The sequence below is a fragment of the Pyxicephalus adspersus genome, chromosome 1 (assembly GCF_032062135.1).
Source record: "Pyxicephalus adspersus chromosome 1, UCB_Pads_2.0, whole genome shotgun sequence".
Classification (NCBI taxonomy): Eukaryota; Metazoa; Chordata; class Amphibia; order Anura; family Pyxicephalidae; genus Pyxicephalus; species Pyxicephalus adspersus.
In genome coordinates this window covers 116,488,829-116,514,105 of record NC_092858.1, presented here as the reverse complement: position 1 = coordinate 116,514,105, position 25,277 = coordinate 116,488,829, and the positions used below count along the sequence as shown (strand labels likewise).

At 38.6% G+C, this 25,277-nt stretch overlaps 1 protein-coding gene across 2 annotated transcripts in view; it reads right to left on the bottom strand.

Moving 5' to 3' along the window:
* The window catches only part of TMCC2 (transmembrane and coiled-coil domain family 2), a 51,151-nt gene extending 29,389 nt beyond the window's left edge, over positions 1-21,762 (bottom strand). Inside the window, exons 1-2 of one of the 2 annotated variants that reach the window (XM_072424948.1) lie at positions 21,041-21,762; positions 9,756-10,343 (exon numbers count right to left, since the gene is read on the bottom strand). In XM_072424948.1, the coding sequence (XP_072281049.1) occupies positions 9,756-10,343; positions 21,041-21,226 (774 nt within the window). In that variant the 5' untranslated portion in view covers positions 21,227-21,762. Of the gene's footprint in view, positions 1-2,921; positions 3,132-9,755; positions 10,344-21,040 lie in introns of those variants that run through there. The other variant, XM_072424954.1, reaches the window with a different exon arrangement.
* Between the last annotated feature and the right edge of the window lie 3,515 nt (positions 21,763-25,277).

Sequence of the window (25,277 nt, the reverse complement as noted above, 5' to 3'; positions counted from 1 at the left end):
TATATGATTGCTGGCAGCACAATATTTTAAGGAAATCTCAATGGTTTATTTTTCCAATTTATTATGTATAGAAGACTTTAAGCAAGTGGTTTTTACAAGCTTTGTCACCACTGGATCCCAGCTTTCTGTTTAAAGAATATGGGAAAGCTGTCTATCTTATAAGATAATAAAGAATAAAGTGACCAGGTCTCTAAATAAAACCTGCCTACTTAAAAATTGGCTCATAGAGTGATATTGCACTGCTGACTCACTAATACAGATGGTATAACATTACATTTTCATAGCTTCCAATAAAATACAGCCCACAGAGCCACATGTACCCATGTAACCAGCAAAGGAGCTTGATGAGATGAAAAACTCAGCAGAAAGAGAAACAGCAGAGTAATTGTTCCTGTGAAAACAGACTCCAGTTTAGGTCTTTTATTTGATCAAATCAAAATGGCCATCTGCATAAAGATAAAAATGAAAAATTGGCTTACAAGAAGTTCATGTGAACAATATAGAGTAGATTTTTCAATTTTGTCTTATTTCCTGCTGGAGAAATGTCTCCTAATTTGTGGGGATACATTTCAAAGGGAACATAGACAGAAAAAAAACAGTTTCCATCATTTTCACAGCCTAAACAACATACAAACACAATCACAGATATTTCAGTTTAAAATGTTTATATAACTTTTTTGAGAGATACACACACACACAGACACCGCCAAAAATATTGGTACCTTTGCATTTATGTCAGAAAATGCACCACTTCTCCCAGAACATTGTTGCAATTACAAATGCTTTGGTATTGTCATGTTCATTTATTTTAATAGCACTGGAAGTATACAAAAAAGCACAGAAAAAAATCATTCCACACAAAAGGTCAAAAATGGCACTCCTAAATGAATACTTCGTAGAAATAACTGAGGTTAATTGCTTTCTGTAACAATGAGTCTTTTACATGTCTCTACTGAAACTTTGGACCACTCTGCCTTTGCCAGTTGCTCCAGGTCTCTCAGATTTGAAGGTCTGTGTATAACACACTGAGAACCAAAATTTTGGAAAAGCATGGGCAATCCCAAGGCTACAAATCCATCTTTAGAATTTTTAATGTTCCTGTGTCCACGATGTGCAACATTGTAAAGACGTTTACAGCTCATGGCACAATAGCTAATTTCTCTGGACATGGACGAAAGAGAAAGAATGATGATATGTTACAAAAAAGAACTGTTTAAATGGTGGATAAAGAACCTCGATCAACTTTCAAACAAATTCAAGCTGAGCTGCAGGCACATGATACAACAGTGTTAGCTCACACTGTCTGTTGCCATCCGAGTGAAAAGGAAGAAAACAAACATAAACAAGCCAGATTGCAGTTTGCTAAAATTCACCTGTGGAAGCCACAATCCTTTTGGGAGAATGTCCTCTGGATAGATGAGACAAAAATACAGCTTTTTGCTAGTCCACATCATTCAACTGTTTACAGAAAACAAAAAGAAGCCTTCACACGTTCCCCACAGTCAAATATGGAGTAGGTTCACTAATGTTTTGGGGTTGCTTTGCTTCTTTAGACACTGGTAGTCTTGACTGTTTGCATGGTGTTAAAAAATCTGAAGACTACCAAAGAATTCTAGGACAAAATGTAGGGCCCAGTGTCAAAAAGCTGGGTCTCAGCCAGAGCTCATGGGTCTTACAGCCAGACAATGACCCAAAGCACCCAGAGATGGCTTAAGGCAAAGCACTGGAGAGTTCTTAAGTGACCAGCAATGAGTCCAGATCTAAATCCCATAGAGCACCTGTGGAGAGATCTAACAGCAGTTGGGAGACGGAACCCTTCAAAACTGAGAGACCTGGAGCAGCTGTCAAAGGAAGAGTGGTCCAAAATTCCATTAGAGAGATGTCAAAGAATTGATTGTTACAGAAAGCGATTAGCATCAGTTATTTCTTCCGAAGGGTATTCTACCAAGTATTAATTTCAGGGAGCCAATAATTTTGTCCAGGTCATTTTTGATGCTTTGTGTGGAATGGCTGTGATTTTTTTTCTTTGTTTTTTTGTGTTCTTCTAGTGACAACAAAAGAAAAACATGAAATACCATGTAAGATAAAATATGAGGATTACATGAAAAGAAGGGGAGAAAGGAGGGAAACTCCCATTCTATCGGATACTTGGGTATTTTCCAGGAGTTTTACTTTTTAGTTGCAGGGAAGGTATGTAATCGAAGCAGATAGGATGGGCTATTAAATAAAAACCCTGCCAGATTAACAACATAAAAGCCAGATTAACAATTATCCCCCATAACCAACATTTAAGTTCTGTTCTGCTACATCAAGCAGACAAAAACAACAAGCTAACAACTACTCCAGCATCTTTAAACATTTATACGTTTGTCTGTACTTCTTTAGAAAGAATACACCTCCCTCTCTGTACTGGGAACATTTTACCAGACAGGAAGTAAAAAATCTCTCTAACACAACAATGTCTAAAAATAATCCTCCAATAAACCTTCCCTATTTCAGCAAAAACTAAAATAAATTTTATAGATACATTTTAGGTGCGTCGTCATGGCAAAAGGCAGATGGTGTGTTTAGTGCACTGCCATATGTAGAGAAGAGCTGTCAAGGTAAGAGCCAGGTGCTGCCATGATTAATTTGCTGCTTTAATACTTAGAATGCATCAAACTACTATATTTGCAATACTACAAATGCTCATCCAAACAAGTCTGTACTCTCAAAAATAGCACATTGTTAAACATAATAAGTGGTGCATGGACTATAATCAGTATGATCACTGGAGTCTGAAATATGTAATGCTATTAATATATCTGATCAACTGGTGCGTCCACAGATAATTAAAATGACTGTACCTTTTGGCATTAGGTAAACTGGCAGAAAAATCCATTTGCAGTACATAAAAATATGTTTCAGAAATCGAAACTCACCAGTATGTGTACCATAACCTTTTCCTGCTATGCCATTTGTAAATCAACCAATGAACAGCTGTCGAGTAACCACTGAGCCAATAACATACTTATCCTCATCTGTCTTCCCGTTATTTGCAGTGAAGAGGTTTCAATTTTTTTTCTCTGACTCTTCCCTACATAATCATACAACCAGCCGGTCTCCTAGACTGTTAACTAGCTTGAGAAACCTTAATCCCTCCTGAAGAATCATGGGAATTGACTGGCAGGTCACCAAAATAGGATTAGAACAGGAACAAAAACACAGTGCATGAGAATGCTGTATAGCTGGTGATTATTATTCCTTACCAGCTGAGGGAGCCAGATCACTACTTACTGAATCAACTAAACAAAGCAAACACTGACAGTTTAACCACCTGAGCGTTACACTGAGGTCTAGATTTCTGTACCAAAAGTGATCCACTGTTTTTCATGAAATTTTTTTAAGGATGTGACAAAATTACGGGGTTAACCATCCTAGCAATTTTTTTTTGCCCGTACGAAGGTCGGGCATACCGGCTAGGTGGTTAAAGTCTATATTATTATTATTATTATTATTATTAAACAGGATTTATATAGCACCAATATATTAGGTAGCATGATTCTATATGATACCAAAGGAGTAAAGGAGGAAGCAAAGGTTATAATAAGATTATAAGTGCACAACAGGCATCTCCCAGGGCCATAGACTTTAAGATGGGGGGCATGGGGATGTAAAAATGGTTTGAACTTTAGTTGAGTCAACTTTAGCTTTGTTTTTACAAAACTTTTCCCAGGAGATTAGCATTGGTAGCTTTCCAACATATTCTTCCAAGTACATGATTGCTTTAGGATAAATGATCCATGATCTTACACAATACATTAAGCATGGTCTCTTTTAAAAATGTTCATTCAAAATGGAAACTCTGCTTTTCAAATCCTTCAGAAATCCTCACAAGCAAAACACAAACTCCGATCTAAACTGACTTATATGCATGAAATCATTAAACCGGTGAGCACCCAACTCAACATCCCAGGGCCCATGCTACCATTACTCCACCACTAAGACTGCCCAAAGTCAGCTCTTACAAGCAGGGTGGGGCCAGATAAAAAGGAAATCAAAGCGGATCTATACTATCAATATTATTTTTAAACAGGATTTATATAGACCAACATATTATGCAGTGCTATACATTAAATAGGGGTTGCAAATGACAGACAGATACAGACAATGACACAGGAGGAGGAGAGGACCCTGCCCTGAAGAGCTTACAACCTTAGGAGGAGAGGGAAGTATCACACAAATGGAGGGGAAATATGGAATGGTGGGAAGTAGTGAGGGTTTTTAAGAGGTAAAAGACGGGTAGGCAAGTTTGAAAAGATGAGTTTTAAGTGCTCTTTTAAATGAGCAGAAAGTAGGAGCAAGCCTAATAGAATATGGAAGACCATTCCAGTGAGTCTGGGCAGCTCTGGAAAAATCTTGGAGCTGTGCGTGTGATGAGGTTATGAGTGAGGAAGTCATTAGTAGGTCATTGGAGGAGCGAAGAAGGCAGCTAGGGGTTTGTTTTTCTACTCGGTCAGAAAGGTAAGTGGGACAAGAACTGTGGAGGGATTTGAAGGCAAAGCACAGGAGCTTTAAATTGATTCTCAGGTGAATTGGAAGCCAATGAAGAGAACAACAAAGAGAGGCAGACAAAGAAGAGGGGAGGGAAGGATAGATGAGTACAGCTGCAGCATTAATGATTGATTGTAGAGGAGAGAGTCAGGTTAGTGTAATACCAGACAGTGTTCTCCCCAGCCCCTTTTAGCCGGGCACACCACCTGGCACTTTTCAGTAACCACCCGGCTGTTTTGGGGTAGTTACTGATGGGTTGGGTCACAATACAGGGGCTGCCACCCGCCTAAAATTTCTTCCCACCCAGCTTAAAAAAATTTCTGGGTTGAGCACTGCCAGAGAGGAGGTTGTTACAGTAGTCCAGACGTGAGATGATAAGAGCGTGTACAAGGAGTTTGGAGGTCTCTGGGGACAGGTAGGGGCAGATTTTGGAGATGTGCAGGTGAAAGTGACAGGACCTAGAATAGTTCTGAATATGGGGCAGAATCAAAGGTGATGCCAATACAACGTGCCTGAGGGGAGGGATGAATACCAGTGTTGTTAACAGTTAGGAATATGTCAACTGGAGACTTGGAATTTGGGGGGGGGGGGTGATGAGTTCTGTTTAATCCAGGTTGAGTTTCAGAAACCTGTCAGACATTCGTGGTAAAATGGCCAACAGGCAGCATGAAACCTTATCCAGGACTAAAGGAGACAAGTCAGGGCTGGACAGATTGTCTACCAAGTGAGGAGGTGTACAGAGAAAAGAGAAACGGTCCATGGACTGACCCTTGGGGAACACCAACAGGGTGGGGACTGGGGGAGGAGGACTTACCATTGAAAAATTGTGAAAGAAGCTGTCAGACAGGTAGGAAGCAAACCAAGAAATTTGTATTAGAAGGGCGTGATCAACAGTGTCAAAAGCATTGGAAAGATCCAGGACAGGGGTGTCAAACTCAAATACACAGAGGGCCGAAATGAAAAACTCAGACCAAGTCGGGGGCCAAACTTGAAATTTATTTAAAAAACAGGAAGTAATTCCTTTGAATTAAATATAAAATATAACAAGAGTTATTGCTTAACATGCAATCTGGAACATAAAAATACTTGGCAATGCAATGTAAGCACTAATTGGCCCCTAGCTACAGTTCTTGAATAGATTTCAATAAAGATGGCATGAATGTAAATAATCAATTGACACCAAATAATAAAATGAATGTTACACATGTATAAATTATGTGCTCATATCTGATATCTTCAAAACTCTTGTTAGAAAAGAAAAAGAAAAGTATTTATTATATAAACCCTGTTTAATAATAATAATTTACAAAAGAGACAGAAAAGAGTGACATCTCTTTTTGATGGTTTCACACATTTCAAACAGATGATTACCCTGTACTTTTTGATTTGTTTCCTGCAGATCTGAGTAATTTTATTTCTCCTGCTGTGAGCTAGGAATAGCGACCGGTCTCAGAAGAGAAACAGAAGACAAGTGATGCTGGGACTTCAATTCCCAGCATTACTCGCGTCTATGGAACTGCCTAATTTTTCCAAAGATGCGAGTGATGCCGGGACTGCATTTCCCGGCATTACTTGCGTCTATAGAACTCTGTGGACGCGAGTGATGACGTGAGTTGTGGTAGCGGCATCACTCACTGCAGAAGGCATTGGCGAGCAGGCAGGCCAGATGCCATTCATTTTCCCAAATCCTCAGGGGGCCAAACAAAATGACCTGGCGGTCCAGATTTGGCCAGCGGGCCTGAGTTTGACACCCCTAATCTAGGAGAAGGAAGAAGGAAAAGTTGCCTTGAGACTTACTCTGGGAAGGCCAATGGCCACTTTAGTAAGAGCTGTTTTAGTGGAATGGGCAGCTCGAAAGCCAGATTGGAGAGGGTCAGGTAACATGTCCTACAATAGCTTATTTTTCACCAATATGATAACCTACGATTATTTATATGTTAGGTACTGTACATAATATTGTTTTTGGTACCCACCCTAAAATGTTTTTCTCTACATTCACTAAAGGACACAACAAGATCCTTTTTTATCTTAGCCAATGGCTACTGTGCAGGTTGAACAATACCCAGCGGTTAACACTAACAACTGCATTGGGATCAATCCTCATGCCCTGCTAGCATACAAAAGATAGAAAGTGTCAGTGCAAATTGGAAAATTGAAATAATAAGGTTCAAAAGAAATTTAATTTAAATAAGAATTATTTTCCAAACAAATGGCAAATATTTCACAAATTTTGCACAACTGTATATAAATACTCTATAATTGTATACAGCTACTTTGCTACTGTTATACAGCTTCCTTGCGCACTGTTTAAGAAAAGCCATAATGGGTGTTACTATCCATTGTACTTTACCACAAAATAAAAGCTACTGAAATGTAAAAGATCATTAAATATTGTTAAATATATAATTGGTATTAGTAATAATTTTTTTAGGCCTCATGTAATCTCTATTTCAATGACAGAAAAAAGAGCAGGACTGTTTTAACCAAAGAATGTAATTCACAATGGGTTAATCTTGGACAAACTTCCACTAATTTTGCTTGATACATAGCGTAAATATTCAGCAACAAATGTAGAGCAAAATGAACAGTAAATCATTTCTAAATATACCCATAGGTCTCAAGAGTCCAGAGGTCTCTGCATGTGCACAAAGAGGAGTTATGAAGTTAAGATGGGGAAAGGGGAAGAGAAGATATGTTCTTTGTCATGCATCAATGTAAGAAGGGCTGACAGAACATGCTTTCAGCATGCTAATTACAGTGGTCTAGCCACAATGTCTGAAGTAGAAGTTAAAACACTAGAGGGAGAGTGAGGAAATAATAGGAACCACAATATAATTACTACGGTATAAAGAACTAAACTAAAACATTCTCCAAATTCACTAATTTTTTTTGAAAGTAGTCTTCATCCCTGAAGCAATACAATTTCATACATAGGTGTTCCCTAAACACTGTAAAGATCTTTCAAATATAATGAATTACAAAAACCAAGACGTGGTGACCTGCTGAATAACAATTTTTTAACATTCCTACATAAAAATTGTACATTAATTCAAATTTTTGGTTGACTTCAGAATTCAAATGCAGGCTCTACCATGGCTTCAGCCAGTCCAATTTAACTGAAAAGGTGAAGATAGGAACCATAGCAGCTACAGTTGAGGTAGATGGTGCAGTTCCAGAAAGTGACTAGTCACACTGCGGCTGCACACTTGGTTTTCCTCTGGAGGAAAAAGTGCACTGCAACCCAAATGCACAACAAAACAGTTGTCAAATGCTGTGGTTGACACTAAAAAACCCATAGAAGTGGGTGCATGGTATGAGCTAACCACATGCTAGCAGGACTGAAAGGTGCCTTGCTCCTATAGATTATCTAGAAATACCTATACCCCTCCACCATACGCTTTGCAAACAAAGCTATCCACTGCTGTGCAAAGATATAGCACATTTATTATTATAAATAAAAAAATCTACCAAAAATATTTTTTTTAAAAAATATGGATCTTTCATCCCTAAAGGAAACAAAGTCCATCCTCTAATAACTCTTCTATCACTTATAAACCCTACTGATTACATAGTACCTAGTAGAGTCCTTAAAAATTCCAAACATACTGCTTATATTTTATGTTGGGCATATGCTTTCCTGAGCACTGGTTTGTACTCCTAGGAAATCCAAATATTACTTTGCTACCCATCAGCAATATCTTGCTTCAAGTTGTACCTTACCATGCCAACAAAGATGGACAGATGGACAGAAATTGAAAAAATCTAGATAGTTCTACTTCTAAAACATTAGGAAATGTTAGGAAGCTCCTCCACAGTAGATATCAGGTAAAATATTAAAATAATAAAGCATTATAATAATAATAACAGCAGCAATGAACAGAGCTCTTTACTGCATTCCTACCACATCTACCACAAGGAAAACATTTTTATTTATGTCTGTGTTGCTGTTGGAGCTTTTTATTTGTTTCCTGTCTGGTTATACAATTGCTATTGGGACAGAAAGTGAGAAAAAAAATGTTTCTATCTAACCCTGGATAGCTATAAAAACAACTTCTAGTCCATCGCCCACTATCCAAAACAAAACAAAAAAGTTTCCACACACTTTAAAGTGGACATGCGAAAAAGTAACGCTCTGCTATATTTGATGGAACATTTGAAACTGGTAATTATGTCTTAGCGTTACACAGTATCACACCTCTGTGCCTACAGTCCCCAAGTTTTAAATCTCAAGTACAAAGGTTTGCTGCGTGCCAAGGGTGAATATGCCTATTCAGGGGTATTGTGAGAGCATTAAATGTTAATAATGGGCCTGGGATTAGTATAGAGAATTGCATCCGCAAACAAATTTCCTTGGAGGAATCTGTGCCAACCCATGAGGAATATCCTGTATGTCAGTGATTTTCAACCACTGTGGGAGATCTTCATGCAATCCAGGCATGATACACAATCATTTCCCAAATTAAAAAAAAAAAACAAAAAAAAAAAAACAGCTTTGTTCTGTCCACTTATTATTTCATTAGTTGTTGAACTTAATAGACTTTTTTCAACCTAACTATGAAACTATGAGGTCAGCTATGAATTTGGGATCATATCAAAGTGTGGTGGATGAGAATGTAAGGCTTTTTGTTCCAAAATTGAACCACTAATAGACTAATAGACCTACGAAAGCTTTTATTTGAATACCACTGAAATGTTGTGGGGAGGAAACCCACAAACGTCTTACCACTAAAATATATTAAATAAATGCATAAAGAAAGGGTCAAAAATGTCACCAAATCATAACCCAAATATCAGTAACAGGTTTACAAAACAACTACAAGAAGTATTGTCTGTTAAAAAGGGCAATACCGGCTTCTGAGGTCCAAGATATATTTGTTTTTTCCACAGCACACTATTACATCTGCAGATATTTTTGTTAGGTAATTATAATCAAGTATATCACCCTTGTCTGTAGGACCTGCCTCTTCAAGTCACACATTTTAATGGGTGAGCTTACTCTTTCATCTGACTGCATCTATTAAAGGGTCTGTCTAATTAACTTAGTCAAATTATATCCAAATTTAATGGCTGTCAAAATCTGTTTCCTCTTTACTACTTTTGTGAAAAGAAAGTTTTGAAATATTTGTCTTAAAAATAAGTCTCAAACCAACTAAGTCCTGCCTAGTCTGCAAGTATTAAACATCATACATTGGTTACAGTTTTTTATTTATTGTCCTTCATACCTTTTCTGTTGCTCTCTCCTGGTCCTCATGTGCAAAACCGCCAGCAGCAGCTGTATCAGCTCCAGCTAACAGTGCTGCATCTGTGGTAGAGGAAGACCGTGGTCTACCCTGGTGATGGTGTAATACTGCAACTAATCCACCATCCATTGGCGGAGGACGGCGAGGAAGATGAGGACTCCCTCCACGAATTTGTGAGTGATGATGATGATGAACAGTGTCCCCAGGTCCACTCTTGCTGCGCCGGCCACCCCCGTGCTGTCCAGATCCTCTCTTTACGGAAGGACGTGAACGAATTTGTTGTAAAACACGATTGAAGGCCGTTGGACGTGCTGGCAGATCATGCAAAGAGACAGCATAGGACACTCTGTGCATTTCTGGAGATCGCTCTTTTTCATCTGCAGAGTCATGGTCAGATGATGATAAAGGGGCAGTCTGGGGCACATAAGGAGTTTGAGGACCTGGGGTTGAGCAAGTAACCTGGGGGTCTGAAGAAGTCTGATGATCCCTCTCTTTTGAACGTCGTCGGCTATGAAAAAGATGCTTTAGTCCGTGTCCAAACATTGATCCTTCAGAAAGCTGCTGGATTTTCTGTAAAAAAAAGGGCATCTGTGATAAATGCAGTGACCATCCTGGCTAAATAAAATATTGTGATAGTTAATACAAGCTGCAGTTGCTGCCAGACATCTCAATGTATGCAGCTTTAAAAAACATTTAGGCAACAAAAATTCCAACTTTGAATTTAAGCACGTTATAGAGGTTGTTCATGATCTGCAGCTTAGACATTAAAAAAATGGAAAATAACAATTAAATGTTTAACCACCTAATTTTAATCTAGAAATCATTTACTATTTTACATTTGCTAGCATGCAAACATATACCAAGATTACAGCTGTACTGTAATGTATAGCCTGGTCCAAACCCTAACTTACAGTTATACAATACTGCATTAAAGAAAGACAAATACATGTACCCAACCTGAGTCATAACTAATCTTCATAAACAGTGAAGATTGTGAGGTTGAAATCATGCAGTCTGTGGATTCCAAAAGTTAGACAAAACCAGGAAGAGAATGTCACATTACAATCATGAAAAATTTATAGCCTTTATCAATGGCTATCAGGTTCCAAGACTCGTGTCACAGCTAGTCTCGAATACTGATAGAAGAGTGGAAAAAAAAATAAATAGTGTGACTATATTCTTTCCTAAAAATATATATATATAAATATATATATAGAAACCAGGGGTGAATGCCAGTATTTTCACAATGGAAAGATCTATGGATCAAGGAACAGATTTTTGAGCTATGTCACTGTAACAATAAAACAGTATTGTGTGACAGTGAGAAAAAAGAAAAACGTACTAAAAGATATAAATAACTAATAAACCATGATGGTTTGGGTCAAAAAGGTCACCAAGCTCAAAAAGAACAGGAAAGCATTAAAATATAGATAAAAGATGAATTATTTGTTAGTCAAGAATCTGAGCTATTTCAAGAAAGGGATCTGTTTGTTCTGTTAAATCATACAATCGTAAATATGCAAATTATTTAAAAAAAACAATTTACAATCTTTGGCATGAGGCAAGTCCATATTGCAGAAAGGGACAGGTGACATCCCTTCTGCAATAAGTATTAGTTGCGAGGGGCACCTGACACTTCGAGCTTTCCCAATGGGTGCTGCCCCTGCGCAGGAGTTCCATCATCTCAACCAGAGATGGGCGATGATCAGATTTCGGGAGAGAGGAAGGGATACCATAGCAGTGCCCACGGCGCCTTTTACGCTTGCAGTTGTAAACCACAGCTGTTAGTCCCTGTGAGTTATCAAAGTTGGTAATGCTTGGAGTGATAAAATGGATATTGCAGGGCCCCAAATATCACCATTTATGATGTGACATTGTTGACATCTTGACACAGGACAATAATAGATAGCTTACTTTACAACACCAAATACCTACGTTTCCACAGTCCACCACAGATATATGGTTCCCAGAGCAGGATAGGCTAGACCAGGGGTCGGCAACCCGCAGCTCTTCAGCCTCCAAACAAGGGTACAATAATAGAATAAACTGTTTGATTTATTATTTATTATTTGGATTTATTTTTTTTAACTTTATCACTGTGATCAATGCTTAAAAAGCAGATTACAATGTAATCTTTTAATTTTTCCGCCAGGCCACGCCTTCTCACACGAATAGAATATTCTATTCTGCACACAGATTAGCTAACAAAGCAAACACTTTGCTAAGCATATCTCATTGTGGACCTGTGCCCAAATTATGGACATTAAATTATTACCATACTTGAAATCATTTAAAAAAAAAACATTTTTAACAATCAGTATATTCCTTATACACAAGTCATGAGGGATAAGAAATGAACAATGCAGCGTACAGAATGACTAGAGGCACTTTAAACCCTTGTACTATGTATTTTTTCTATTAAATGCCTTAATTGATTGTGATGTTTAATAAATTAAATCAAATTGTTTAATATTTTAATCTGATTGATTTTAAGTGCCAATAAACTCCTTACTTTGACTCTTCACCCTAATAATGAAAAGTCAAAGGCTTCTTTGCTGTTCTATTCAATATAAGCAAAAAAACTAGGCAACACTCAGTACAGGAAGAGGCAGGAAGAAACGGAGAAAGCGCGGTGGATGGAAATAGATGGTGAGGAATAGGGGATTCACTGCAAAGGGTATCAAGTACAGGGCAAATCTGTAAATTTCAAATACTGAAATTTTAGTGCCAGAATTACATTTACTTACAGTTCAGATGCAGAAGTACTATGTCAGACCACTGCTCAGTACTTCCACCTACACTTTTTACTCTGTCAGAAGCAATAAAAGAAAAAAAAGGAGTCCTTTATGTGCTGGGGCCTCTGTTCCAAAGCTGCCAGTGGCAGCAGTAACTACAGCAGCAATGACACCGATATCTGCCCAATTTATCAGCGTCATTATACAACTGTGCTGTTGTTGTTCCAAAATGGAAATATTAGGAAGCAGCAAATCCTGGTAAACTGATCCATGGTTCAATTTGTGTGGCTAACTATATCTTAAGAAACACTGGCTTACAAACATCTGCTGGTTGCTTACATTAGACGACTAGCGCAGTCTGCCAAAATGCTGTTGCCAAACAAAAGTAGCTAAGAATTCATTGAAAATTGAAAACCAATTTTTCTCGGAGGAGTTGCTTGGACTTTGCGCTAAATGAACACAGCTTTGCTGTTCTCCTGTCCCAACCCGCACACTGCAGCTTATAGATCAGCTGTAATGGGCAATCGGCACCACCAGCCTGAACCCAAAGGTGTTGGGACTTGTGCAGCACTGGATTTTTGTTTCCTGGCTTCTTCACTGTGGAAGCAGCCTCTTCAACCATGTGCACAAAGATGGGGCCGGCCCACACAGGAGAACATGGCCAAGGCCAAGCTATCTCCACGGCATCTCCTGCACTGGCTTTTGATGGTTCTTCTGCACCATCATCACCGGAGGATGCTTCGCAGCGACAGCAGGCTAATCGGACTGAGTACCCTTTGTGTCCAGTACAACCCCACTCCAGCTTCAACACCCAACAATGCAGGATGCCATCCAGACCACAGACAGTTCCATCCCCTCAGGGGCCTAATCCCTACTTTACTCCCCTGGTGCCAGAGTCCTCCCTAGTTAAAAGGCCGTGAGGTCCATCTATATCAAATTATGAACTGCCATATAAACCTCCATGTTCAGGCAACATCCAGATATAGCCGAAGTTCCCGTTCAGATAAAAAAGGTTAAAAATTGTATGTAGGCGATATTTTACTCACACTAATGAATCCATTGCTACCACTACGTTCTCTTCATAGGCTTTTGAACAAATATGGTGTTCTCTAGGTTATAAGGTTAACCCTAGGAAAACAGAGACCCTGACAATAAATCCTGAGGTTTAACCAACAAGCCTGAGGTTAAACTAAAAATATGCTAAGAGAAAGCAGGCTTTTGTTGGCAATATGTTTTTAAAAGTATAACTAATTTATTCATATAATGAAAAGTAACATCTAATAATAAAGAAAAGCTGAATTCTAACAGATCTATTATGCTAGTTCACATTCTTGACATAGTCCTCCTATTACAAACATACATAAAGTTTCTGTATTTTGGTGAACATATAAGGTGTCATCACATGCACAAAATAGTAATTTGTCTCTTTATTTACCAACGCATTTTGTCTATAAAGGCTTTCTCAGGGGATAGAGAACACATGCATATGTAGTGTTTAACCATGTGGTTTGTAACAAGATATTAAAGGAGCTGGAGAATATCTGGGTAAATCTTTTCAAGGATGTATATGTGTGTCATTATTATTCAAACTTTCATCCCTATTCAGATAATAGTATGACTTATCAAGAATAACATTTACATCCGTAATGTTATCTAAAGGCTGTTAACTCTGAAGATTCTTTATTCAATGACATATTCAAAATTCCAAACTTCCAAAGCGGGTGATGGTTAGTGGCAACAAGTTTAAGGATTAGGAACCTTAAGTAGCCAATCTTTTGTAGTCTTTGAATAAGGTAAAGGGTAGGGACACGATGCTTGCAGCCAATTAAGAAGAGTTAGCTCCTATATACCTGAACTCCATGCTGTGGAAGCTCACCTCCACATACCACAGACTCTACCTTGCTAGCACCCATGAATTTCACAAAGTGCATTTCGTTGCTTTGTAAACATATATACCAGTTATCTTCTACTAAGTCCCTACTCACATCGTTCTTGTATAATCCCCAGCTACCTGATAGCCTGACACAACGAGTGATATAACCATGGTGCTTTAAGAGGATATTATGTTTTGGTCATAAGAAATTTTGTAGTAATGGTGAACTCCCCTTCTCAGCTATCTCTGGCTATCTTCATATTTGACATTATGACTAGAAACTTTTTTTTCTGCCCCGACAGCAGTGTGTGCAGGTGGCCCCTTTAGCAAGAGACTAATCTTGGAAATCTATCAAATACTGATTACTGATCCAGGTAATGCCATTTATCAAACACGCATATATGTCTACATGAGGATCTATTTTGGGTACGAAGCTACCTCTTGAACCTCTTGGCAGATTATCTTGGCAGATTATCTGGAGTAGAGCTCATAAAAGTTCAGTGTGTACATTATACAAAGAAAACGGAAAGTTCTCATGCATTGGAACTACATCTCAGATAAACCGTATACCTGCTTATAGCTCTGTATCCTGCTTATAGAAATCTATGCTGGAGATGTGGATGGTTAGAATGCTCTACCACATCTGGACCTGCTCAAAAAATCATGCATTATTGGGAAGAAGTTAATGACCTCCTTTCTGCCATAGCAGAAATCATGGTTTGGCTAGATCCGCTGACACATTTGCTAAATGTTCCCATAACATCAAACAGAAGAAAGCCCTTATTGCACATATTCTTAACGCAGCTCGATGCCTCATGATGGTGCATTTAAAGTCCATGTGACTATCCTTTTTTGATTTGAGAGCTTGAGTTGGTGATGTAAAGCTAATGGGACAATGCTTGGCTAAACTGTAGAACTGTTTAGTTAAGTTTGAAGAGATTTGGGCCCCATGGGACCAGCTAGTGGCATCTAACATGGTTGGATAGGGGAGCTCATCTCCTTTCAGGGTAAGAGACATAGGGCCTGATTTATTAAAGTTCTGCAAGGCTGGAGAGGAAACAATTTTATCAGTGAAGCTGGGTGATTTAGCAAGCCTGGATTTCATCTGGCCCAGAATTAAAAACATTTGCTAACAAATAGCAAATGACTTTGAAGAAACCATTCCAGGATTGCTGGATCATCCAGCTTCACTGATGAAAGTGTATCCTCTCCAGGCTTGGAGAGCTTTATTATATCAGGCCCAATGTTGGGAGATACAAAGGAGGTGTATGCTTGCACTGCCCACAAGCTTACTGTGTTTACCCTCTAGCCCCCCTTCTTCCCTGTTCTTTCTTTCTTTAAATCATCTTTCTTTTTTCCCTCTTTTTTCTTTCCTTTCCTTCTCTTGGTCCCTCAAACAGACAGCATTATTGATCTTATCATAGGACAAGGTATGTGTATTGAGCCCACTTTGCACGGACCTTAAATGTTGAGTAGCTTCAGTATTATATTATTGTTTGCAGTCTCATTTATTGACTTATTCTTTTTTAAAATCTGTCTATTTGTTTTTAAGTACCTCATGTTTCTTTCTCAAGTCTGGGTCGGGTGACGTAGGAAGAACAAGGAAGAGGAGAAGGAGATGGCGGCGCCTGGAGCGCAGGCTCAGGGACGGATGCCGGGATGATGTGGGACCCGATGCAAGACACCTCTGAATGAATTATTCTGCCCTGCCGGATTGAAGGTTAGTGGATTTTTTTAGGCACTTTCAGTTTAGTTCCTCTTTAAATTAAAAAAAAGCAAATGAAATGAGCAAATGAAAGCTCATTTTTTAGTGGGTTTACTATATGCAAATAATTTAGTATGTATAGTCTGAAAACAGATTCACTTTAAAAAAAATGACTCAGTAACCTAGTAACCAAAAACTGTTAGAACAATTAAAACATTGGTTAGGTTTATATTCAGTAATATGCAACATATGTATGGAGAGCAGTGGTTAGAGCATGTATCATAGTGCCTTTACACTGATGAAAAAAAAAATCCCACAAATACTTGCTGGTCAGTGCCAATATCTCAATTTTCCCCACCCCTAGGCACTAGTAAGAATTGGGGGCCTCTGTACTGTGTCCCAACTTTTCAGTAACCACCAAAACACAGCTGGGTAGTCACTGAAAAGGGTAAAAGAGGCTGGGGAGAACACTAAAGTCTGTTGTCCAGCCCTCTACTCCCTAAAAAGACCCAGTTCCACAGGACCCCAGGAATTATATTCAATACTGACACAGTCCTACAGTCCAGTCCTTGGCTGGCATATGTGAAATCGGCATTCCTTTCCCCTTAGTGAATAAAATGTAGCCAAAAGCCATGCGTGACGTAGGTATCTCAGGAGGGTCTGCGATCCCATTCAGTCTTGATTGCCGCAGCAATCAAGACTGAAAGGGGTGGTGCTGCACCGTTTTTTTTCTTTTTCTTTTTTTTTTTAAAGTGTTGCAAATAAAAAAAAAAGTTTCTTTCACTTTATAAATAAGTCTACACTTTTATTCAAAGTAAAACATTTGAGTTAAGGTCCGCTTTAAAAATGTGCATATAGTAGCAATAAACAAACACTAATTCTGAGCATTATCCACTCTGTCCACAAATCTAAAAAAAGAAAAAAGTCCTTGACACACATTTTGAATCCACTTGCATGATTATAATTTAAAATAAAGCTTTAAAGTGACTCTTGTGTTAAAAAGAATGCGTATCAGTGTTACTGGATACTGCCCTGGCCAAGGACCCACGTTGGACAGATTTTAATTATTACTTATTAGTATAAATACTACTATGACCTGCATGCTGCAGGCGACATGGAAGACCACCATTCCCAGAAGTCCCTGTTTCGGCACACACTTCAGGTAGATTGGGTTAGGTTAAAGCAGTTTTTGGCAGTGCTGGCAGGAAGAAAAGTAAATGGAAAGGCTGTACCAAAAATAATGTGTCCATAGGTTTTTTTTGGTTTTTAAGTTTGAGTTCCTCAAAATGCACATGTTGGTTAAGTAATTCTTTTTCTATTCAAGTGTTTGAGATTTTTTTTCTGCATTGCAGGTGAACAATGGATTCCAAACAGAAGCAATGTACCATTACTTGAAGAAGGAGTGGTGCAAGCATTCCCACATCTAGAGAAAGCTATACAATGTGTATGAACATGACACCAGTGACAAGCGATGTGCACAGATGGATAAAGATGTTTAAAAAAAAGTGGAAACCAGCATTGAGAACAAACAGCATTGATGGAAGATCATTTTTTTAGCTCTGTGTACACAAAGGAAATCTACAGAGATCAAGTCAAATTTGGTAATAGCAATGTCACTGCCTTTAAAGGAGCCACAATGGCTCAAAATTGAAATGATTGAGAAACAGTGGGATCTTTATGTTGATAAAGCACCGGGACCTGATGGATTACATCCATCTGTCCTTTAAGGAGCTAACCTCAGTTATTTCAAAGCCATTGTTTCTAATTTTTAGAGACTCTTTAATCACTGGCAACGTACCCATGGCTTGGTGTAAGGCCAATGTGGTTCCTATCTTTAAAAAGGGAGCAAAGTCATTACCAGGTAACTACAGACCAATATGTTTACCTTCCATAGAGAGGGGTCCTAGAAAGTTTGATAAAGAACCACATAGAAGAGTTCCTGCTAGAAAATATTATTATAAGTAATGGTAAGCATGGATTCAAGAAAGACAGAAGTTGTCAAAATATATTATCTTTTTATGAGGAAGTAAGTACACATGTAGACAGTGGAGTAGAAGTTGAGATTGTGTACTTGGACTTTGCTAAAGAGTTTGACAGCGTACTCCACAGACGAATAATTTGCAAGTTAGGGTTTACAAGTTTAGAAAATTCAACCTGTAAATTGATAGAAAACTGGCTTAAAGATCGCATCCAGAGAGTACTGATTATTGATTCATACTCTGAATAATCTAAGGTTATTAGTGGTGTACCCCAGGGTTCAGATGTTGAGACCTTTAATGTTTAACATCTTTATAAATGATATAGAGTTTGGGATTAAAAGTGCCATTTGTGTGTTTGCAGATGAAACCAAACTATGTAATGGAATATGGAATCTACATGCAGACCTGGATGTACTGTTTGATTGGGCAGCCAAGTGGCAAATTATATTTAATATTGAGAAATGTAAAGTTATGCTCTTGGGGGCTAACAACATGCATGCTTCATACTGTCAAGGGGGAAAACAGTTGAGAAGGGGGGTTCAGAAATAGAAAAGCATCCGGGGGTTCTGGTAGATCATAGACCTAATATGAGCATGCAATGCCAAGCTGCAAAATCTAAAGCAAAGTACTTTCCTGTACAAAGCATTGGTCACAACAGATCTGGAATATGCAGTCCAGTTTTGGTCACCAGTTCACAAAAAGGACATTGTTGAATTGGAGTGCACAGAATGGCAACTAAACTAATAAAAGGAATGGAAGAGATCAGCTGTGGGGAGAGATTAACTGAACTGAATCTATTTTCCCTTGAGAAGAGACAATTATGGGGGATATGATCATCATGTAAAAATATATAAATGGTCAATATAGAGAACACTCTTCCCAATTAATCACTTTAAGGTCATTGGAAAGGAAAAGATGGCACTCTTTGCATCTAGATGAAAGGAAATTGAATCTCTGGATAAGGAAGTGATTCTTCACTGTAAGGTCTGTGAAATTGTGGAATAGGTTCCCACAGGAAGTAGTTTCAGCAATTACTATAGATTGCTTTAAAAAAAAGCTAGATTATTTTCTAGAAGCACAGAATATATTTGGGCATTAAAGCTAAACATAACAGAGACTGTTGATCTGGGGAACATCCGTCTTTTTTTTTCAACCCAACCAACTATATAACTGCAACAACTGACACAACACACTCAAGAACTCAGTGAACTCATAAAATCTCATTTCTTCATGTTCTGGTAAATCAAGGTCGAAGTTAAAAGGTTCTACTGGTATGGGTCTCATCATCCCTTGAAGGCACATACAAAAGCCGCAGTATCAATTTTCATGTGCCTATACATGAATTACTTACTGATTTTTTTCCCTAAATGGGTATTTTAATGCAGGTATGTTGAATATGTTACATCAGTGTTTCTCAAACTTTTTAACATGGAGGAACTGCTTGAGAAAACTTTCAGGTTATCATGGAACCCCTGCAATAATTACTATATTCAAAACTCAAGGAACCCCCTAGCAACCTCTGAAGTAACCCTGGTTGAGAAACACTGCATTTCATCAAGGCTTTAACTGAACAAACACAATTTCAGATTTACAAACCTCTAGATTATGATACCAATTAAATACAAGAATGTTCATCAAATTAATAAACCTAATTTACATAATATGCGTCTTGCTAGCAGCCCACTCCACATCTCAAATCTCAAACAAGGCCAGATAAACTTTATTCTTTCCAGCATCTCTATGGAAACAGCCGCCGAGCCAAATAAGTTCAGCACACCCCACCTTGGGTGCAGAAGAAAGCATCTTGCGTACAGTAATGAATATTTCATTGATGTTAATTTACCTGCCAAAGATTTGTTCTGTATGTTCAGCATTCCATATGGAAGCATAACTCTGGATACATATATAAAACCATTGAGTGCTGAAATCCAGTGTACACTAGAAGTGGTGTTTTTTTGGGAAGTGGCGTTCCTGGCTGGGTTTACAGAAAACAGAACAGAAAAAGTAAAAGGCGGACCATAGCAATCTAACAGCAGACAGCTAACCTACAGAATTGTAGGCTTTGAAATGTGTTATCATTGTCCCTGTATTTTGCACTTACAAAGAATATTGATTTGAAATGGTAAAACGATTTGCATTTATTAGATGAACTGTGTATTTAGTTCATATTATATCCATCTTCTTAACACTTGAAATAAAATTGAAGTCTACTAAAAACCAATAAAAAAAATAGCAGACAGTCAAAATAATACCCCCTTAGGAATAGGTAAAATGGGTTTGGCGTCATGCAACTGACTTTTCCAAGTGGCATTGGCGACACAACTATGAGATCACCATGGCATGAAAGGTCAATCAGCCAAACCTCAAGGAACCTCTAGAGCAGTGGTAGGACCGGCGGACCACTAAATTAGCCGGCTCCGGACCGGGGAGCCGGGCGTCACTCAAAGGGGAAGAAACTTCCCCCAGAGTGACGTCAAGATGACATAACCCAGCCCATTCTCCCATGGCAGATCTGAGCCTGTGATGGGAGAGTGGGCAGTTTGTGTCCAGAGACACAACCTGCCCACTTCCCTGAGCCTGCGATCAGTATGAGGGACATAGTCCACGGCTCTGGCCGGTGTGTCCCCAGCGGGTCCTTCTCCTGGCCCCGCTCCGTGGTGCATCGGCCACAGCTGCAGACCACCAGTTGGCGACTGCTGCTCTAATGGAACCCTATGCATAAACAAAAACCCTGGGTGAGAATGGCAAAATAAATGTATCCAATGTAAAAGAATGTCATTTTAGTAAACATAATTTCCAGCAATTATTTAGGGAGATAAATAGATTGGTAAACATACATAAAGTAATCTACAAGAGATACCACCTTGGATAATGCACGCTGTGTGCATATGAATGCCATATCTGTAATATTATGTATGTATATACTGAACATACATGTGGTATAGGGCGCACATGTCCAATGTCGATGCCATTACCTTGAGGTCTGGTGGTTTGTTCCTGGTGAATACAGGGGGTGCCTGGCTGACAGATGGTCCTGCAGAGCCCACATCCCCAGGCATTGGACTATCTGATCCTCGCACTTCCATGACACTAGGTGATAATGAAGCATCTTGAGCAGCCACCTCCTCAGGGTGCAATTCGTCCGACTTACAACGCTTCATGTAGTCACACAGGAGGAAAGGTGGAGGGGCCAAAGCATCAAAAACAGCAAGACAGCGGCATCAGCAGATCAGTAATAGATTCCAGTGTGACAAAGGGAGGTTCTGAGGTCACATGAAATAAGAGACTGAAGTGTCTTCATAGAAAACGCCTCAGCTTTGCATCATTCACACTCCTAACCTGTGACCAGGAATTCATAGCACACAAATATTCGCCCACATTGCATAGATGATTGGTGTAGAATAAGCTTGGGCACAAGTTCTGTCTGCTCAGCCCAAATGTGCATGAAGACACTGCACCGCTATATCCACAGGAAGATGAAAAGCAGCCGCTCCATAAAAATGCACAGCAGCACACATAGACATCAAATCAACGCATTGGTGGGAAATATTGACCTATATAGATACACAGGGTCCAAATTTCTATCCCACCGTTTCCGAGGCCCGCACAGCTCCAAGTCCCCGGGGCCCCGGCTGCATCGTCTATAGTTCATCCAGACCAGCCTGGGGTGACCACTGCTCACACTATCTTGCTGCTGACCGACACTGCGTCTATCGAATCAGCAGAGAGCACTTGACACTTACTAGCCAATAAGAAACGAAGGAGGCTCCCAAGTACGCGTTCAAGGTAGGCTGACCTACAGGAGCTGTCACAGATGGTGGTGCTGTATAGGGTTCAGTGAAGGAGTAAGAAGGCGATGTGTGTGTGGGGTCACAGTGCATGAGTGCACGGTATGGTCGTGCACGTGTATGGAAGGAGGTTTAAATTAGTACAGAAAAGGTTTGTGAACACATTAATAGATAAAAGTGAAAAGCTTTGAGGTGAAGAACATGTACTAAATGGATAGCCACCCAATTCCAAAAATTTATTGAATATATATGTATATGAAAAAAATCAAAATCATCATGAATTTTTGGAACTGTGTGGCTATTGAATTATATATATATATATATATATATATATATGTAGTGCTTTTCATTTAGCTTTGGTATGGCACCACTGTCACACAATGGCACAAAGGCTCCCTTACACACATACACACACACATATATCACATATATATATATATATATATATGAAATCAGCCATCATCTCTTAATATGTCTACTCATGGTCAGAATATTCCTTTCAAAGCCTGTTGCTTGAAAAAAAAAAGACTGACCTTGAAACACATCACACTGCAACCCTAACAGAAGTATTAGGGTTGCTTAGGCAAGTACACATGTGCAATAATTGTCATTAGAAAGGATCTTTCACAATCCTTTCCAACGACAAACGACTGCATGATGCATGAACCAGTGCTGGACATACAGCACCGTTCTGCTCTATGAAGAGGGGAGAACAATGGAGCGGCACCCCGGAGCGGCAAGACTTCTCTAGAGCTGCCCCGACTCTCTGGAATGGTCTTCCTCGACCTATTCGGCTTGCTCCTACTTTCTGCTCATCTAAAAGAGCGCTCAAAACCCATTTTTTCAAAATTGCCTACCCATCTTCTTCTGTCTTTTGAAACCACCACTTCCCACCACTACATATCTCCCATTCTATTGTTTGTGAAATTCCCCCACCTACTAGATTGTAAGCTCTTCAGGGCAGTGTTCTCTCCTCCTGTTTCACTGTCTGTATTAGTCTGTCATTTGCAACCCTTATTTATAGTACAGCGCTGAGTAATATGTTGGTGCTATATAAATCCTGTTTACTAATAAAAATAATAATATTCTTTCCATTCTACCTTTGACTCTGGCAACCAATGACTTAGTAATAAATTACTAATTTTACACACTTCCGGCATATTCTGCTATACACTCCCCAGCAACTTTATTAGGTACAACTTGGTAGTACCCGGTTGGACAAACCTTTGTCTTCAGAACTGCCTTAAATTGTTGTGGTTTAGATTCAACAAGGTGCTAGAAACCTTCTTCAGGGATTTTGGTCCATATTGACATGACAGCATCTTACGATTGCTGCAGATTTGTCAGCTGCACATTCTTGATGCAAATGTTTTTTGCATCATGTTTGTGACATGTATGTTGTCCTGCTAGAATTAGCCAGCAGAAGATAGGTACACTGGGGTCATAAAGGGATAAAAAGCGCAGGCCTTAGCAGAGTCTTAAAAACTGCTGATGATGCTGCTGTTGTGCTGCGGAAGTTTAGTGTGACCAGAATTGCTTAGATAGTAGCAGCAGACAGTTCAAACAGGCCAAAAAATTATCACAAAATCAAGATGCAGTGATGAGCTTAGAACAGGTAAATTTAAAAAACAAGAAGAAGGTCAGTCAGTCAGCAGGCAGAAAAAAACAGTAGAAACCATTAGCAGCTAAAAGATGTCCAAAGATAAGCTGGGGACAGAGACAGGCGCCAATATTTTTCTCCTGTTGAGCTGTTATTTCATTGCACTTTATATACCTCATTTCTTTTTTTACCAGTTCTTAGACTTGAAGTTTTGTTTAGCCACCTCTGTATGTAGTTGCATTTTACCACTACGAGAGCTATTATTAAGAGTTATTTTATCATTAATCCTTATGGATTAATCCATGTTAAAGTCAATTCATAATGATTATTGCACATTATAGAATTATAACATTCAGGTACATTCATAGTTCAAGTTTAGACATAGTATAGCTGAATTATGTCCCAATCTCAATAATCGATTTATTTCATCTTATCCAATACCTCAAAACTGACTGCTTAGGAAAAGGGGATTTTCTTAAGAACATCTTTAAAAGTTAAACAGTCATTTTTATTCATTTAAAAGAGTTTGCATACATACATAGTAAAAAGTAAAAGTAAAATACCATTGCTATACAGTTGAGTACTGACAAAAACAAGCACAGACTCAGAAAAATCAGAAGCATACTACATATTGGCTCTGCAAAAATGTGTAAATAAATAAATATACATACCTATATATCTGTATTAAATATAATATTTACTCTTGCCTTACATATGTAGACCAACAAAACAGAAGCTTCTGTCCTATTTAACACTCTACTTGACCATAAGCAGGATTGGATGTCAGGGAAATCACAGTTGCAAACAAAAACTCTGATGTTATTGGGGAAAAGAGTACCTGGAACTAGTGCTGTCCCCAATTGCACTAGAAATAAACACAATTAGATGGGTTAATCCCATGTGTTATGAGCAAATTAAAATTATTGTATTGGATGACATATGTTAAGTTTGTTAAAATGTAGAAGGGTAATGTACATTAGTTAAAATTGATAATAAATATGGTTCACTATTAATGAACGCTATCTCTTCGAAATTTATTTTCTTTACTGTCAATTAATTCCTTGTTTAATATTCTTATTATTCTGAAAACCATCTGCTGAAAGTATTCTTTAAATTTTCTGACTTCAGAACCTCAAGATCTTGTTCAGCTTCTTCCAACTCAAAATTATGATAATTGATCAAAATTGTCATTAGGTACTTATTTTTATTGTAAATTTTTAATTGAAATTTTTGTAAAATATAACAGCATAACATAAAACAACACAACATATAGACGAAAAAAACAAAAAGAAATTACGTGAGACAAAAAATATAAAGCTTACAGTGTACGTAAGCTCAAAGTTACAAACTAAGTCATGACAGGTGACCAGTTCAGATATAGGGCCTGATTCATCAATGAAATGCGCGTACGCTCGATGCACGTACATATGCACAGGTCAGCAACCTCTATTAGCGCCAGTCGGGCTCGAGTTCTAGTGAACTCGCCTGCCAGTTTCCTGCAAAGATCTCGAATACGCCAATTAAGGCGATGAATTTTCAGCTGCGCGATTCAGAAGGAGATGTTAACCTCAATGATGAGGTGATAGCAATTGATTAGAGCACACCTGCACCCTGTTCTGTGCGCAGTTTCAGTCCATTTTACAGGTCAGTTTGAATCTTGAATGCTCGATGTTTGTTTTAGTAAGTGTTACTTTTTTATGTTACATTGTACTCAATCACAAACTTGCTTCATTTATAGTTACATTTGTTGCACTTCTTGTTACTTTTTCTTTTGGTTGCAACACTGCAAACTAATTTCTATCAAGCTGGATTTATACTAAATAG